Source organism: Phoca vitulina, unplaced genomic scaffold, assembly GCF_004348235.1.
Source record: "Phoca vitulina isolate PV1807 unplaced genomic scaffold, GSC_HSeal_1.0 scaffold11, whole genome shotgun sequence".
Taxonomy (NCBI): domain Eukaryota; kingdom Metazoa; phylum Chordata; class Mammalia; order Carnivora; family Phocidae; genus Phoca; species Phoca vitulina.
The window spans coordinates 19,831,866-19,851,511 of NW_022589714.1; the positions used below are offsets into that span (position 1 = coordinate 19,831,866).

Sequence of the window (19,646 nt, forward strand, 5' to 3'; positions counted from 1 at the left end):
ACTTTCATTTTTCATTGCCTTTTCTAAATTATTGTTAACAATATAAAGAAATGGTTTTAATGCTCCTCATGGATCTATTTAATAAGTGTTTCATCTACTTTACCAAATCATGTGTTATTATATTTTAGGTACAAAACAATGCTTGAAAAAGAACCAGTAAATGAAAACAGAAATTAGTAACTTCTCACTAAGAAAACATCATGTTCCTTGTGATTTGAATTTGCAAAAAAGGTTTTGGCTGAGAACTGAATTCTCTTGGTTTATGTCACAGGCAAATACAAAAACCGAATTTATATAAAATCTCCTGGCCAAATTGCATAATATTTATGCATCAACTAATTTTACCACATAATTGGGAATTTAAAACTATGGCTCACCATTTCACTCCCAAGTGACCCCACTTTTAAGAAATTTCAGCAAGCCAATGACTGCCACCTCTTGTGCAAAAAGGAAGAACATTTCTGATCTCGCAGAAGTGCCCCTGTGAGATGGCACTGGAAGGAGGCTGAGTTATCAGCCCATGCCCTGTGCCTCTAGTTAGAGTCAAATATTCCCCAATCTCTGGTCAGTGCTTGAGACTTTTTGCTCCGTGTAAGGGAGAAACATACATTTAATAATTTGAAAATTTACCTGACCTTGGAAATGCACTTTTGGACCCGTTCGAGCAAAGAGTAAAAATTTGTCACCTTTTGTTAAATGAGAAGCTGCACCAAAAGCAATCCAGATAAGCAAGTTTTCTTCATTTCTGGGTCTGGCTGCAACATATATATTTAAAAAAGCTAAAAATATGTCCTTAATGTAGAATTTATTGTAAACATTCTTCCTGTTCTGAAGAATTCTTTGACCTACTTACAATTAATGTGTTAAACTCTACTACTCACCCATTACCAAGAGCACAATCCATTAAGAATATTTGCATTTTTAAGTTGTAGATCCAAATTTAATGTTCAGAATAAATATCCTAAGAAAATATAAACTAAAGGAAACATTCATTCTTCAAGAGAATTTCATCAAAATCAGTCAATGTCATGTCAACAAGCTGATCAAGTACTTGAAACTTCAGTATTAATGGTAAAACAGATCATCCAGATTGGAATGTATAAAACTTTATAAAGACATAGATAAAAATGTTAGTTTGCAATTTCCTGAAATAAAAGTGACAGCTGAAAATGTTCATAACACAGTTTAAATACATTTTCATCTAAGAATGTACTACATGCAATGTAAACAGATGGAATTATAGCCATTTATTATGATGAACCAACATATGAATGCATTTAATTGTGTTTCATATATATATATATGTATATATATATATATATATATATACATATATATATATGTATATATTTTTCTTCCCCCCCCGAGGGAGGTATTTGAAAGTGATCTAATTAGTTTAGGATTAAAAATTTTACAAACCAGAAAGTGATTTTTGTTGGTATTTAATTGTTTGGATGTATTGTAGCTTACTAATAAAGACTGTCAATTTTTTATTATTTAGCTTATATAGCAAAACTCTCTTTCAAATAAAAAAAAAATTCTGAAAATGTTTCTAATTTCCATACATTTTAACATTTAATATTTCTATGATGTATGACATTTGAAAAAAATACTCGACATCTTATTGCTAAGTTAAATTTCATCATTTAAAATCCTATTTAAAATTCTAGTTCTGAAAAAATCCTATAATTATTGACAAAATAACTGTTGACTTTCTTTAAAAGTTCAAGGATACATTTTAAGAAGTTAATTGACATGAGTAAATAATAATATGTAAATCCTAAATGTCCCATACTGAAAGCAAAATAAATCTTACACATTTTTTTGGTGCGCTTTTCAACTCAAAGCTACTTCATTTATGGACTTTAACTGGTGACGAAAAAGAAATGGCTCAAAAAAATATCAGCTCCAAAAACTGACAAATGTCCAGCAAAAGATTATGAAAACATGCAGTGGTTTCATTAAATTAACAACAATAAATAGAAAAATGTAACTAACGTATTACCAGTTTGTGCCATAAATTTAGCAGCATCAGCTTGTTCCTGAGGGACCCTTTTTTCATGAACAGATCGAGGTCGCTGACTTTTAATTGTATGATCTCCCATCATTCCAAATTCTAAAGACAGAATAAAGGTATATGAAAGCTTGTGTGTAGACATTTCTCACAAATTACATTATTGTCTCATGCAATATGTTCCTGCATATACCTAGAAGTTACTGATTAAATTTACAAGTCTAGATTTGCGAGGCTGATCTACTTGGAATATTTCTAAACTCAAGTCAAAAAATCTATAAACAAGAGCAAAGTTTCAAGAAACAATAGTAACAGTCAATAGAATGACACATCGGGTTTTAAGTCAGTTTAATTAACAAATAGTGTAAGCTTTTCTGATAATGTTTCCAAGCAATACATCAGAAAAAAAATACAACCACAGTGTTAACTGTTGTTTTTCACAGAGAGAATCCTGACTGCATAACAGCCATAACTCTGAGTAGTAATCACCCCGCCGCCGCCCCCCATCCCCCACCCTGACCCCGGAGATTTTCAGCACTTATTCTTGAGGAATGAATGAATAATCCTGTAACCTGGTTTTCCTAAGGTAAACAAACATTCACTTAATGGAATATTTATCCAAATATGGGGTTGTCCCTAGTGTCCTTTAAAAGCTCATAGATAGGTGGTGGCTGACTTAATTCTAATTCTCTCCTGCCCTGTCCCTAGACAGTTGCTCATCCCTTTTCTAACCACATGTAAGACAATGATTTCTCTTTTAAGAGTTATGTTTTAAAAAGATGTGGCTCCAGGTTTCTGTTATTTAATCCTTTAATGTTGTACCTCCTGGGAAAGGCAAAAATACCTGGGCCTAACTCGGTGACAATGGGGAAGAGAAAAAATAAGTTGAACAAAAGACAGACTCCATGTAATACATTTCTGAAAAATTCATATGCTTGGAATTCTGCAAGAGTTCCATGCTTCTGGCATTGTTGCTGTAAAATAATTTTAATAAAACAAAAGACGAATTTATGGGATAGTTGTTGATTCTGGCTCAGGGGAGGGTGGGTAGGAGAAAGGGGATTCCCGAGGGGCAGGCTATCATGGTGTTTCTATTACATCCAGACAATTGTTGGGCCCTTAAGACTAGGACTTGAATACACAACAAAGATGATTGAGTAAAACATGTTCTAATGATAGTGCAGATATTGCCAGAACCAATGTCAAAATTTGGCAATGTATAATTTTACCTTTTCCAATTAATCTTTAAGCTTCTGCTAAAATATTACAACTTTGTGCAATGGAGCAGTGTGTTTTGTAAGCACTAATTCTACCCACAATTTTTATTTTATGTAAGGAGAAAAGACTAGCATACATTCTTGTCCATCCTGGCGAATTCCCACATAAATATTAAAGTGTGGCACCTGACAGATTGATTTGTCAGAAATTCTTTCCAGATATTCTACCCAAGAGAACATCCCAAGAGAAATCTGAGAAATCTAAATGTGTGTTTGTTTTTGTCAGTTTGGATGAAATCCAAGGCAGGAAATGGAAATTTTCATAAAATGTCAGTTAGTTTAATCTTGTAAAATCCATCATTATTTTCCATTGCTGCCAACATCCTCTCATTCCATTCATTTATGTATGTAGTATGTGCTGCCTAAACTATGTTTCATTATGCTAATAAGAAGCATCTAATCACATATCATTTAATGATTTTGGAAATTGACTATTTAGAAAGTTTATATCTAGACTCTTATGTACTACCCAGATTTTAAAGTATTATATATAATTGAAAATTTTCTGGGTCTGAAACAGCAAAGAAATTTAGTAGTAATTTTTATTAACATTATGCTTTACCTTCTGTCCTCTTGAATTTATCATTTAAATTGTATTTGTGTGTGTGTCTAGCACTTAGAACATTTAAGTCAGAGTATATGTGTGCATAAATAAGTCGCAGGCTTTGATGGTCACATTAAGGTAGTTTTGGCACTGGGTGGAAAAAGGATACCAAAAAAAATTTTTCCATGCCTACAACTTTTTTTTCAGCTTCTTCTTCTTCTCTTCTTTTTTTTTTTCCTTATAACTTCTTTTAGTAAGTAACTTTGTTACCTGTTCTAGAAGAAGACATTTCTTCAACTCAATGGCAGCATGAAAATAGCCTATACTCTGTTTTCTAAGAATAAGTAATTTATTTGTACAAGGGCTATAATCTTGAAATTTACAGGTCTGAGTATGTTGGCAGACACTGCTGAAATAATTTTAAAAGTGTCATATTAGCGGCGCCTGGGTGGCTCAGTCGTTAAGCGTCTGCCTTCGGCTCAGGTCATGATCCCAGGGTCCTGGGATCGAGCCCCGCATCGGGCTCCCTGCTCTGCAGGAAGCCTGCTTCTCCCTCTCCCACTCCCCCTCTTGTGTTCCTGCTCTCGCTAACTCTCTCTCTCTGTCAAATAAATAAATAAAATCTTTTAAAAAAAAGTGTCATATTAAATTTTTAATGATTTCTGAAGTTTAAACACAAAGTAGTTATCTTTAAAAGCTGATATTAGCATCTGTGTGAACTATTTCATATTATTAGCTGGAATGTGATTTAAATCTCTCAAACATAGGTATCATACAAATTAAATTTCAGTATTCTTCACTGTAGTCAATTCTACTCAATTTTACTCATCATCAAAAATCAATGTTATGTGAGCATTAGTGCTGATACTTAACCCTGGGATACTTAATACTGGGTCACAGTACTTAAGAAGAACTTGATTATATAGTTTTGTATAACCAAAGGTTTCAAATGAAAATTTTGATTATCTGTCAATATAATTTATCTGGAAAACTACTTTTAAAAAATGAAAACTAATAGGATGGCTTGATATAACTAAATTCCCTGTAAGACAGAAGACATACTAACAATTTATTTCTTTTTCTCAGGTGGAAAAACAACACTATGGTGGTATTTTTTTAATGTTCCAGACCTACTGTTTCTGCCCTAAAACAATCTGAATTTGTAAGTGAATCATGTAAACAATTATCTAACCAAGTAAGTTTCTTTTGCCATGTTTATGTGCCAAGTGTTTGAAAAAAAAAAAAAATCTTTGTTTTAGGGTTGTTGTCAATGGTAAGATTTAACAACAAATGTTATCGTTCCATACATATCTCACAATGGGATATTTTCAAAACATGTGTGTTCCCTTTCATGATGATTTGATCTTCTTTACTTCTAGTGGAAATAAAGGCCAGTTGGATCATCCAAACGTAGAAAAAAATAAGGTATTAGTTTTGCTATTATTTTCTTATGTGGTGAATGTAGGTTGAAGTAAACCTTAAGCATTTTATGCTCTCTGGATAATAAAAGTTCTTCATGGGTTGTTGATTTATATTCATATGATTCTGAGTTGGCAAAGATAATATACTACATTAGTTACACAAGGAAAATAGCATAACCAAATAAAAAGATGATCTGCTTTGTGTAAGCAATGAAAAGCAAGTTATGAAATCAAATGAAGTAATGTGCAGCATAATATTGTGTATGTACATACACTACATGGCTTATGAAAATACAGGGTTATTTCCTATATATTTATATTGATGGTATCAATGAAGTGGTGGGTAAATAACTGTATGCACGTATAAAACTCAAATGACTGGAGATGACTTTCATATTTAGGCACATTTTTCTCATAGAATCTTTCAATGTGCTCCTTGATAAAAAGCAGTAGTCTCTGGAAGTAAGACATCCTCAAAGCTACATGAAAGAAAGTTTTCAAAAATCTGTTGTCTTAAGAATAGTTTTACGTCTTCTCTTCCCCCTTCCAGAAATATATAAGAGGATCATTAAGAAACAAATAGACTTGAAAACTGACTCTTGACAGTCAATTATTAGTTGTGAGGTTTTTGTCTAGAAATCAAGGGTTATAATAATGTGAAATCACAGTCATCAATAAGTGAAAACATACACACATCCATTTGCTATTTTACCAAGTGTTTACTTTTCAATGTGCAGGTGCATCAGATTAGGTGGTAAGTTATTACTGCAATCTATTTTGTGATGTAAATACTAACTTTACTTGTTAGCTAACTTTCCTTTGCATTTCCACAGAAACCACCCTAGCCCAGGCCATGAGTGACTGCTTCTCAAAAACTCTCCAAGTTATGTCTTACTTTCATTCAATGATCAACATGCACTACTTTTTGTCTTGGAAATGGTCAAACCACTGCACCACTTCTATCATCTTTCTCCATGTGAAACACCCGTTTTTCTATCCATGCCTGCAGTAAAGCACCTCCCCAGGTCCAACTCCAATGGCACTCCTCCATCAACTATCAACCAATCATAATCAGGCTTTGTCTTTCTAAATTTCTATTTCATGCTGTACCAATAATCAACTTTCATTTTAATTTTCAGATTGGTTTATTCCTTGTACGAAATTACAAACCTCTTTGAGAAGGAAATATGGCTTATGAGTTTTAAAATCACTTCCTGCTTTGCACCTAGCTGGGGTTCATTATTTATTTATTTTATAAATATGTTTCATGTTAAGAGTTGCTTCTCCAAAATGCAAGTTTCTAGATGTCTAGAACGCTTTCTTTAACTTGCTTGGTGAACAGTTCGGTGGGGAGAAAATAAATTTTTTAGTGAAGTACTTGAAAGTTAGTTATGTATGATCATGACAGTCAACATTTCTTTATCCATAAATATATTCAGGTTATTATTTAAATAATTGCAATATTGCCTTTTTTTTTTTTTAACTTAAATCTCACTAACCTAAGACAAAGCTTAATGCCTTAAAAACAAAGCTTAATTTTTAACAGTAAACATTTAGTAATTACTTATGTGTTAGGCACTAAATTTACAAAGATAAATGAAAAATAGTCTCTGATACTGTGAAGCTCATAGCCCACGGAAATCCACTGAACCTTTGTTATATGTGAAATTACTTATTTTAATAAAAATATTAAGCTCAAAAACTCAAAACCCACTTTTTCTATTAATTTCCTAAATATCACCCTTAACTAGAATGACTTGCTAATGTGTCTCAAAAGAGAAAATACATCTTTTAAGCCATGCAACTGGACATTTGAAGTGACATTTCATTTGTCAGAGCATAACAAGTAAGGATATTAATGTATAACTTGTTGGCAGAAGAAAGATTCTAACATCTGGCTGGATTATGGGTGGTATAGACAAATTCTGTTAAGAAGCAACCAGGCATTTTCTGAAATAAGATTATATTTAATGCATTCTAAGTTCGTATTTTGCTAGAAGCATGAGTTACTAAATGTGTTCATTCATTTTTACACTTTTTGGAAATGGAGTTGTTACAGTTATTTTGCATGCACATTTTTTGTGCATATTATAGCTGGGAGGTGTTTAGATAGTGAAGAGCAGTCCAGATTATCAGTCATTATGATATCTTTCTGTTTTCTGAGGTTTTTAAAAAATGTTTTGTTGACATTTGATCAGACTTCAAAATTGTATTCTTTCACTCAACAACTATTTGAGTGCCTACATAGTTAGGTGCTTTATGAAAAGATAGAAATGTTGGGGAAAAGACTACAATCTGTATTATCAAAGACATTTCTAGAACTGGCATGGATGTTAGAAACAAGGAATATTAAAATTAGACATCATTAGGTGAAATCCTGAAGGACATTGGTTAAAAATGCTATTGATTATAAATATACTAATTTCATTTTCCCCAAGAACCAAACAGGAATAGAATATGTGGCTAGAAGACAATTTCCAAAGAAGTCAAGAATGAGAGCTAGATAATAAATTAAGAAATATCAGGAAATACATTGGCTAATTGAATTAAAATAATAAAAAAAGAAGTATCAGGAAATATTTAAAATAATTTTTTAGAAAATTGAATTAATATTAAGAAGTATTTAAAATAAAATAAATTAAGACATATTAAGATATATTAGAAATCAGAGAAATCCATCATTAAACTTTAAGAGGATAATTGATATTCCTTCCTTCAAATTGTTTCTCGGTTACATTTCCATAGTTAGATACCTGGCTATAGGAACCAAGAGGCTATATCTTACAATAACAAAGTAGAATCTTGTTTTTCAAAATACTCCCACAGAAATAATTTTATTAGGTAGTTGGCATGACTCTGTTAGGTAGATGGGTAATTTTATGCCACTTCTAAAAATGGACAAAACAGAGAATGGTCAAAAGGCAAACTGCTAGTATGTTTATAGAAAAATTTAAAATGTTCAGGAATTTTCAGTTTTCAATTAAGTTGTTAAATTATGAAACAATATATTTTGTAGAAGCAATTTTCAAGTATATTTAGTGCATATTTTCTTTGACAATGATGTTATATTTTAATTTATCTTTATTCAAAATAGGAACTTTGAAATAATTACATATAATGATGATTTATTTTTAGATCTCCTCAAATATGTATGTGAAAATTATATAATAAAGCAACTTATTTAGAATAGTTCCAGGAAATTTAGGGTATAAACCCTTAAATCATTGCTTTTATTCTTATTTTGTCATCCTTCTGGGAAATGTTAGTAAACTGGATGCACCATTCCATGTAAGAAATCATCAATGTGTGTAATCATGTAGGAATTATTTGTTAATATTTCTTATACATTAGTCAATTGCCTTTTATGACCTCATATCTTTTTGAGATAACTATTGAATTTTTATAAACTACCAGTAATGTTTTGCTTGAAAAATATTTTATTTGTTGGTAATAAGGAAAATAAATGTAGAATCACATAAATGATAAATGCAATTCTACTTCTAATAGTAAACTAGTAGCTGAATGTCTTTTCTTGTTGGCCTGTGTTAGAATTTAATTTAGCACACTAGCATATCATTGGCAAAATAAGATGTTTTACTGTGAGCTTTAACACCTCTGGCAGAAGACTAAAACTCTTACACTGTAAGATTTGAATGATCCTATTGCTAAAGTGGCCTCCTAAGATCCTAGGAAATCTAACATAAAAGAAAGTAAACTAAATCGTCCCTGGATAAATATTTCTATATTTTCCTAACAAGAACAGGGCTTGGTTGCTTTCCTGCCAAGTTTTCTGACATGCAGAGTAATCCTCTGTGGGCAGAGTAGACTCTGTAGGGATTTCCAAATGGAGGGGAAGGCTGTTTTGGGAATGACAAAAGACTTATCTTTTCAGGCTTCCCTGGAAGGACAAAAATGAATGAGTCACCTGGTGATGCAAAGCTAAATTCTTCTGAAGGGAAAACGATTGACCCCAACGGTGATCTAAGAACTTAAGAAATGGGTGCCTGGGTGGCTCAGTTGGTTAAGCGACTGCCTTCGGCTCAGGTCACGATCCTGGAGTCCCGGGATCAAGTCCCGCATCGGGCTCCCTGCTCAGCAGGGAGTCTGCTTCTCCCTCTGACCCTCCTCCCTCTCATGCTCTCTCTCTATCATTCTCTCTCTCTCTCAATAAATAAATAAAAATCTTTAAAAAAAAAAAGAACTTAAGAAATGTGTGGTAGGGGATATGGAGAACTGAGGCAGAGGAGTATTCAGGGTTTAGTACCATAAGTTGCTATTATTAATGGAAGATAAAAGTGTGAAGAAGAGGGGCAAGAGATATTCCTGAAGGGATTGGTGGGGAGGGAAATCAGAAACCTCTCTTATGCCTTACTAAGAACCCTGGAATGTACCTCTATTTGACTAAATGTGAAATATTTGTAGGGTTTAAGCAATAAGCAAGGAATCATGGTTTGATTTGAATTTTAGATAGATTAATTGAAGATCAAGAGCAGACTACGTGGAACAAAATTAGGGCAGTATAAACTATGAGGAAGCTATTGCAATTGCCCACAGAAGACTGTAACTGCGTTGAGAGGAAGGTTTGATGGATAGCTCACTGGCAGCTCCTAGCCTGGGTAAGCAGGTGAATGGGGGTACTCCCACGAGATAAAGAATTAGAACCACACACAAAACACTGGCCAGTTGCAGCTTACTGCAGGTTGAGTACTGAGTACATCTTTGGACCACTGGGTTCAAATTGTTGGCAACTAGAGCAATTTTCAGTGCCCCAAAAAGTTTATAGGAAAAGTTTTTTATAAGGAAGTCTATGCTTAAAAAAAGTGACACTTTTTTTGTGTATGATATTTTTGATAGATGTTACCTTTGTATATATTATGCATATCGTATTATATATATATATATTACATCATGTATTTATTTAGAATTTTTAAGAAACACGATTCCTCTCTAGTTTTGAATTTAATTATCCTTAAAATCAATGAACATATATTCAAACTTGCTTCCGTAATAATTTAGACTTACTATCATTATTAGTATTGAAGCCCAAGTGGTATTCTATAGAGAACTGAAAATGTTTAGCTTCTTCAAAGCAGTGCTTCATATACCTAAAGACAATTTTAACTAAAATGTAGTCTAATGCTGAATGTAGAGGGTGGACAAATCAATGGGCAACCGGCAGGTGGAGCTCTTACTTCAGAGCATCAAGCCTTAAGTTCTCTTGGCCTGTTTGCTCTTCTTGCAAAAGGGGATTCTGGGAACATGATTCCTAAAGTCTTTTTAAGCTCTAAAAGTACGTTTTTTTCTCAGGTCAGAAATTGGCCCATGAACATATGGACTATCTCTCAGCAGATGAAATGGCCTAGAGGACCTGACCAAGCTTCATGAATGGGTCTATACACAAGACACACATGCACTAGAGTCTAAGTAAAACAGAGGGGTGGTTGCTTCTAAACATTTTCCTAAGTCAAGCAATGTTGAACAGTTAACTTGATCCATGCCTGAGCACTAAACCGAGGTTTACTTTGCATGTGAGGTCTCAAATGCTCTAATACTTATTTAAACATATACATCTATGCTGTAGCTACCATCTACACTGGAGAGGGATTTTTTAAAGAAGATTATATACTTCCAAAGGTATTTGGGAATGAATGAATTGAGGTCATTCAACAAACATTAAATAGGCGCTTATTATATTCCAGATGGTTTTTAAGTGTGTGTCTTATATGTAACATATATAGTTGGATTTTAAAAACCCCATCTGATCCTCTTCTTTTTAACAGGAAATTAAGCCCACTGACATTTATTATATTTATTAAAATGTTAAAATTATTTATTCCATCTTATATTAGGGTTTCTTTTAAGCAAGTATCTTGTTTTTCCTTCATTTTTCCCCTTTTCTAATATTTTTGGATTGATAGGAATTTTTTATCCTCTAGATCTCTTACTTCAATTATTCAAGCATTATATACTAATTTTGTCACATGTACTGAAATACATTTTTAAATCTATCAATATCTTTAGTGAATCAGTATCTGTACTCTTTCCCAAACCAACACAAGAATTTGGGTATGTGGTCACTTGTTCTCTGCTTTGACACTCATATGTCATTTATTTTCCCAACTGCTATATTTATACACTGCTTTAATAATTTAGACTTAACCATTAGTTGTGTTAATTTCTTTGTAGATCTTCTTTCTCCGACTTGTTTTTAATTTTGCTTCAGTATATCTTTTAACAGAGAGGGTCTAAAATTGATTTATCTTGCCCTCACACTTGAATTTTTGTTTGGCTAGGCCTAGAAATTTAAGGTCAAGAAGTTTTTTTTTCCTCACTAAACTTTGAAGATAACTTTCACACTGAATCCTGGGATCTGGTACTGCCTTTGAGATGTCTTTTGGTAAGAGAATCTGCTTTTCTTTCCAGAAGCTTTTTCAGCATTTTTCTTTTTATCCTTGGAGTTCTGAAATTTTACCAGTATGTGTCTAGACATTGGGTTTTTCCATTCAGTTTGCTTGGTACTCCCTGTCCCCTTTCAATGCAAGGATCAGCACTTTAGCTGAGCACACTGAATGAGTGTGTTTTCTCCTAAGCCAACTTCCCCTCTTCTTGGTTTTCTTCCATGTTCACTGTGGAGTTTGGGAGTTACCACAAGCTACACTCTGCTTCCATCTCAATCCCCTACATACTCACTAAGAACTTCTCTGGGAAAATTGAGCCCCCAATTTCTGATTTTTAAAGAGTAAGTGTACCACATATTACTTTCCATTTTGTTCTCTGAACACTTTTCTTTCCTACTTAACAGAAACCTTTCCAAAGAGTCCCCTCTAATTCTTCACTTCCCACTCACGCAACTATGTCATGCAATCTGACTTCAGCCTCTTTCTTTGAATGAAACTGCTCTCTTGAAAGTCAGCTGCCTCTTAAAAACTGTCACATTCATCTTGATTCCTTCAGCATTTGACACCCTCCTACCCTCCCCTATCCCACAACTTTTCTTAAAATGCTCACCTCCCTTGGCTTTCAAAGCTGACAACTTGAATTTCTTCCTCCTCCTGACTGCTTTTCTGCCTCCTTCATTGCCTTAGTGACTCTTGATTCCCTAATGTGAGTTTTCCCAAAGCTCCTGCCTTAACATTCTTTCCCTCAGAAGTTCCAACCTTTCCTAGACTAAGGTATCACTTTCAGGCAAACAACTATCAGTCTTTCACTTCCATGGGCCAGTCTACAACTTCTAGACCAGCTGCACTACTGTGCAACCTAGATATTTTGCTGGCAAACTTAGCATTTATGGAAATAGGTTAATCATTTCCCTTATGAGAGCTGCTCCTAGCTATGCATTTCAAATTTATCTTTAATAAACATACAGTGCTCAAAATAAATAGTTCACAAATGAATAAATAGCAAAATAAAACTAAAAGCTGACCAAAAATAATGCAGAAAATTTAAGGCTTATCAAAGTATCTTGATGAGCCAGTTTGGTTATGTAAAGACAGACCCTAGGGCCTGATCTGGAAAGGTGAATAACCTAACAAAGTAATAGTTTGAAATTTACTGAGGCTGCCAAGGACAGAAGGTGAGTCTTATTGGGGACAAAAGAAAAAGGAGGGGAGGTGAGGTTTAACAGACCTTGGGAGGGGAATAAAGAGAGAGTTATCCATAAAAGTGGTGGGAGGATGAGACAAGAGGAGAAATTAGAAATTCCTTGAGGAAGGACTATCAGAAGCAATTTTAATAGCAGTGATATTAAGGTTTAATGTATGTACTATGCTGGGGTGAATTACCTCTCCACTAGAGCCAACTTTTATTGAAAGCTTACTTAACCAGTGTTAGAGATAGTTAAAAGAAGATGATAAAAGAAAAAAGATTAATTTCATGTTGAGATTTTCAAGGGGCAGAATAGAAAGGATGGCCCCAGAAGCAAACTACAAAGCAATGGTTGATAATATAGCTAAAATACACATAAGAGTGAATAGGAAAATATGTAAGAAATACATGTAACCCATCTCTCAAAGAATCCTTAGGGATATTAGGGAGATATTAAATTTCTAGTTCTAAATTATGTGGCAGATCAAGCCAAGTGTTTGTTTAAAAATTATAATAAAGATAGTCCTCAGAAGGCTGAAGAATTTGGGAGCACACTGATAACAACTCCAGGATTATGTGTTGACATTCTTAAACTGGTCTCTGGGTAGCTCATATTGGTAATGTAGATTAAACATGGTCCTTCTGCTGATTTTGTACTTTTGACAACATATGTTAATATTAACATAATTTAGCAAGGAGCCTAAAGTTGTTTACTCATTATCATAGGTGGAGGTTTCAATGAGGTTGGTGGCCAAGTGGCCAAGGACAGGCAAAAGGGGTTAAGAATGGCATCTCTTACATCCTAAATCCTTCCCTATTTCAGTTTTGGGGTTTTCTTCCTCCCACACCCCAAATTTCACAGGCAACACTAGCTCTTATTACCCAATTGTAGTGAACTTTCCCACCAAGACTTAAGTGGGAGAAACAATTAAGATTTTGCTTCTCTGAAGGAAAATAATGTCTCTTTTGTGCTGCAGTTTTTATTTTCTTTTAATGTTTTAGCTTCTGTTTTCTAGTTAATTATAATCTCTCTTCAATTCTATGTATTCTATATATTATTATTCCTTTGCCAGAAGTTTGTGTCAGAGTGTGTGTTCCCACCTGACTTAACAAGTTATTTTAAAATGCATATACTGGCTTTTGATGACTAAAGTTTGATGAGTCAACATGGTGAAACAGTTTTGCCAAATATCAATTTAAGCTTTGGCTGCATTTTTTAAAGTATGGAATTCAGAACTCTTGGGTTACTTAGCACTTAGTTGTGGTCATCATTATTTTAAAAAGAGGAGTATTGATAAAGTAAAACATGTGGAAAGAAGAGTGATCAGAAGGGTGAAAGCATGAGAATTGGTGAGGGCTGTTTCAAAAATTAGTTTAGTGTCATTTAGTTTACTGTTAGTTTAGTTTTCAGAAATAAATTTTTGAGGACCCAATGATAAAGCACTTTAGAGAATCGAATCTAGTGGGAAAGCTAGGGAAAACTTAAATAATCAAACTTTAGTATAGACTTATAAATGCTATAAGTGCCACACAAATAGATTCTTATTAGAATAAAAAACTGAGAATATTTAGTTTGGATAAAAGAAGAAATGGTAATTTTCTTTGATTATTTGGAAACCTGTCATGTAGCAGAAGGATTGTAAATAAAGTAGCTGTATTGTTTATTAAGAACTCAAATCCATAGGAAGGACTTTGTAACAATCTGGGATGCATAAAAAGAATGGGTGGTCATATGAAGTACCAGGCTTTTGCTAATGGGGAATGCTTAAGCAGTGACTGTGTGACTAATGAATAGTGTAGAGATAATTCCTACATGGATCTATCCCTGATTTCTGGAGTTTGTGGCATTTCTCTTTCCCTGAACCCCATATTCTCTCAATTTTCAACTCCTGCCATATCTCCATCCAGAGCATGTTCCAAATATGTCAACATCTCTTCATCCCCACCACTACCACTCTCCCAGCTACCCCCAGCACTTGGACTATTGCAGTAGTCTCCTAAGTGTCCCACCGCCCATCCCTACCATCATTTCCCCTGCTTACAATCCATACGCCACATAGCACACAGATTCTTACATATTTTTTACGTATTTTAAAAGGTAAAACAGATAATGTAAATCCTCTTCTTAATGTCCTTTCATGTCTTCCCAATTCTTAGAATAAAATTCATACTCCTTATCCTGGCTCTTATGAGAAGCCCTGTACGATCGGCCACAGCCTACTTCTCCAGCATCATCTCATCCTTCTCCCCATTACTCACCATGTTCTAGCCATACTGGCCTTCTTTTAGTTTCTTAAACACACATAGTTCACTTCTTTACACTAATTGATTTTTTTAACTGGGAAACTCTTCTGATATTTGCATGGATGACTCCTTCTTGTCATTTTTATCTAAGCTAAAATTTTACTTTCTTCAAGAGACTCCACTGACCACCAAATACAAAGTACCTATACAGTTATTTTCTAAGACCTGATTTTAATTCTCTGCACAGGATGTATCAATACCCGTTTTGGGTTTTTTTGTTTAGTCTTTATTTCTTTAATAATAGTCTCCATCAACCCACTAAAATGTGACTTTCATAAGAGTCTTGTCTATCTTGTACATCACTGTATCTTGTACCTTGTTAAGTGATTAAAAAAATGCTTTGGAAGGGAGAAAGAGGGGGAAAAAGAGAGGGAGGAAAAGGGGAAACATTATTATTATTATTATTATTGAGTGACATCATGTTTTTAATCTTACTTCATTCCTAAGATTTATCTTTCAATTCACAAGCATTTCCCTTGATCATGTCCAAGTTAGTGCTTAAGCCATCTAATGAATTTTTAATTTCAGTGACTATGTTTTACTTTTGGTAATTCTAGTTTTTCCCAATGTATTTTCTTCCATGTTGTTCTATATTTATTCTTTCTTTACTATTCTTTACTCTTTATTATTGTCTCTTTATTATTTCTACTCTTTTAAAAAAAATCACTTTAAATGTATCTTTTATGGTTTATTTAAAGATTTTCTTCCTCCCAGTTTTTAGTGTGCTCCTTGTGTTGGTCGGCAGATTCTCCTTCATGGTCTTTGTTTTCTCCTATAGTTCATTTTGTTTTATTTTATTTTATTTTATTTTTTTTAAAGATTTTATTTATTTATTCATTAGACACAGAGAGAGAGAAGCAGAGGGAGAAGCAGGCTCCCAAGGAGCAGGGAGCCCGATGCGGGACTCGATCCCAGGACCCTGAGATCATGACCTGAGCCGAAGGCAGACGCTTAACCATCTGAGCCACCCAGGCGCCCTCATTTTGTTTTATTTTATCTTATTTCTATTGAGGGTTCATCTTACATAGTATTTTCCCCCTGTGAAACTGCTATATGGACTCCATGTAAAAGTGTCCTTCCACAGCAGTAAATTTCTTGGTTTAAGTTGCTACATCAAAAAGTATAAATTCACATGGTATCCACACATGGTATGTGCTAGTATTTGTTTCTTTTTTTGGAGGGGGTGAATTTTTATTTCCCAACCATGATTCCTGAATGAAGGCAAGTTTTCTTTCCACTGTCTCCCAGGGCCATTGAGTAAAGTCTCTCTAGAACTCCTTTGAAACAAGGGGTAGTCTCTGAGGTTTCAGGCTTTATGTAGTTTGCTTGATTTAGTTCCCCAAACCTACATAGGTTAAGGACACTCTCCTCTCTATGAAGTAGCACTGAAATCCTAATTCTTAGCTATTTATAACTTATAATTTCAAAACAGTTAAAATCCCCCAGCTTACCCTTAATATTGTGTCTTTTATCTTTTATTGTTGCTATTGTGTTTTATAGGCAAGTATACATTTCCCGTTCTTTTCAACTTGGCTCATTTTTCTGTATTAACATTCTATCCAGCCTTTCCATGAGATTTTAGCAGATCTGGGATTCATCCACATTAGCTCATTCTGCCATATTGCTAAAATTCTTTCCAAAGAATTAGATGCTATAATTAGGTGCTATCTTCCTCATGAGTTAGGTTCTGTTATTAAACCCATTTTATGAGGTTTTAAGAGGTTATGGTACTTATCAGTCATTATATAGCTTAGATATATTGGGTCTGGGACTCAAAAAAATCACATCTAATTGTTGCCCAAGCCATGTTCCTACATAGAGGCCATAGAGTTAACAGGACCACTAGAACCCTTTTCAACTTTAAAATTAATTTTATATCCTTGCACTTTGCATGGTTTACTTCCCTAAATTGGGATATGTGGCTTTATGGTGTTATTCATGGTGGAATATAGAATCAGGCTAATACATGCTCAGAGGTTTTATAATCTCAGCTGTAGGTCCCTTCCAACTCTTTGTAGGTTTTCCTTGATACTCCATGGGAAGAAAAATATGCTAAATTAAGAGCCTCAGAATGTGAATTGATATTAAGATGCCCTAAAAAAGAGCGAAATCTTACAGTGTCATTAACGTGAGGTTGGATATAATGGAAATATGTTAATGGTGAGTAAGGTATCATACTGCTTCCTCCTTAATGTTTTCACCCTTGGCAATAGATGCCTTTTTAATTTTGCCTTCACTAAAATTTCCTTTATTGAACATAAATAAGAAGATGTATTTATATTTTCAATGACGGATTTAAAAGTGTGAGTACCAGACCATATTAGATTCACTCTGGAGGACATGCATAGAAAAATCAGAGAAATTTATATATTCAATCCTTAAGTTCCTGAAACTGAAAAAGCATTAATTTTCATGTCCTCTACAGATTGTAAAGGTTTTCTGATTCTAATTCTAATAAAAGAATAAAATTCTCACAACAGTACTCAATTCTTCTTAGTAAATGGCTGAGAAAGAACTGAACTCCTTTACCAGACAAGCAATCTGTTAATTACTCATAAAGGTCACCACTGAATCACACAAGAATTTAATTTTTCTGTGTAACAGTGCTCTATGTTTTTCTCAAACCCTATGGTTTCAGAGAACCAGAATTTCCCACTACCTCAAAACACTAGGTTGACCTCAAAAACAAGTCTGGAAAAAATATCCTTCCAGACATTAAAAAATGAAACACGAACAACTACCAAATGATGTTTGACATTTAAGAATGACCTTTGTGTAGCAAATAAAGTCATTTTCCAAAAAACCAACATTCAAACTTTCCCAGAAACAATTTGCGAATGAAAAGACATCACCAGCTAAAGAAGTGATTACTAGCCATAAACCTTTTTTTTTTTTCAAACACCATTGAACTTAGTGAAGTTAAATGTCCAGATTAAGTAAAAATGCTCCATCAATTCTCACATCACTTTTTCAATACTGCTGAATCAGTTTTGATAACTCTACTGAATGAATATTTTCTTTTAAAATTCTAAATCTCCTTCTCTTGCAGGCTCCTCTAAGGATGGAGAGATCTTATGCTGGCATCCAGAGTGTCTCACTAAATTTAGTGACTTAGACATCTAAAGACATGGTTTGCTGTCTCTTGACGTCAGGTTTTTGCTCTCCAAATCTCATACTGATTCTATAAAAAAAAAAAAAAACAATCTCCAGGCTTTAAGCAGCAGATTATTTGAAAAAGGGTGATTAGAACCATTTAAATCCCACCCTGGAACCAAACAGTAAGTGATATCAACAAGTACATTAACAAAGTTAACATAAAGTGGTTGTATGAAATTAAGCTCAGAGTCTACATGTGTGTCAATATTTCCTTTCTTTTGTGCTTAAGTGAGGATAACAACATTTCTCTTTTTTTTTATATGAGTATTTCTTTAGCACCTATTGCATCACTACCCTTTGGTAGAAGGGATTTGCCACGTCATTAACATTTCTGTGACATAAGAATTCTTACTTTGTCACCCAATGTAGAGGTGAGGAAATGAAGGAAAACATAATAATATCTTTACACTATAAATAAAAGAGCTGAATTTCAAAATTAGTTATACTGTGTTCAAGGCCAATGTTCTTTGTTCTACAATACTAAATGCAAATACACAAGGCAAGGTATCCTTTCCCCATACAAAAGTAATTCAAACTCATTACAGAAAATAAAGACACCAGAAAAAATATATTATGTGTATCCCTACTCCACTACCAAAAATTTCTTACTACCATTATTTTCTAAGTTTTTAGGCTCATTTTTTTTGGGGGGGTGCCATATGTAATAAGATATTATGATGTTTTCTTGAAAACTTGTGCCAGGAGTTAACTAATAGTGCAAAGATTTCACTGTTGAGAACAGATTTACTGAATTAAAATCTTCAATGTCTCCCAGGGAAACAAAGGCAGCTTTTACCATTAAGAGTCATCCCAAGGTTAAGAGTACTGACAATTTTTTTCCCAAAAAAATAAAAAGAGGAGGTCCTTGGGGAATCACTGATAAATTTAGGGGAAAATTAAACATTTCTTGATTGGACATACACTTAAATCACCAGGCTTGCTTGCTAGCTAAGGTGCTGTCAGATAAAGAGGAGAGAGCACCAGTGGGAGATGCTTTTATGAGACCATATCAACTACAAATACAGGAGAGGATTAGTTTCTGCAGCTGAGGAAAGGGGATGAGGGTTTGGAAAACTTCAGGATTTAAAGATAAAAAGATTTAGAAGTAATAGAAATGTTACATTCTGTCAGCAATCAACAAATCACAAATGGAATTACTTATGAGAAATTTAAGACTTTGAGTTGAAGGTGAGAGTGAAACTTCTTAATGGAAATGTTAGCAGATGGACTAAGAATGTCAATATGAGGATACAGTCATACTGACTTCTTACTGTGATGGAGGTTGGGTGAGGTCTACAAGGCAAATAAGGACCATGAGCTGCTTTTGGAGATAGCCCACAAACTGG

General features: G+C 33.9%; 1 protein-coding gene across 4 annotated transcripts in view; it reads right to left on the minus strand.

Annotated features, from left to right (window-relative positions):
- ADGRB3 (adhesion G protein-coupled receptor B3) overlaps positions 1-19,646 on the minus strand; it is a 708,772-nt gene that overhangs the window by 425,743 nt on the left and 263,383 nt on the right. For all 4 annotated transcript variants that reach the window (XM_032409546.1, XM_032409548.1, XM_032409550.1 and 1 more), the window contains one exon: positions 2,006-2,116. In XM_032409546.1, the coding sequence (XP_032265437.1) occupies positions 2,006-2,116 (111 nt within the window). The remainder of the gene's footprint in view (positions 1-2,005; positions 2,117-19,646) is intronic.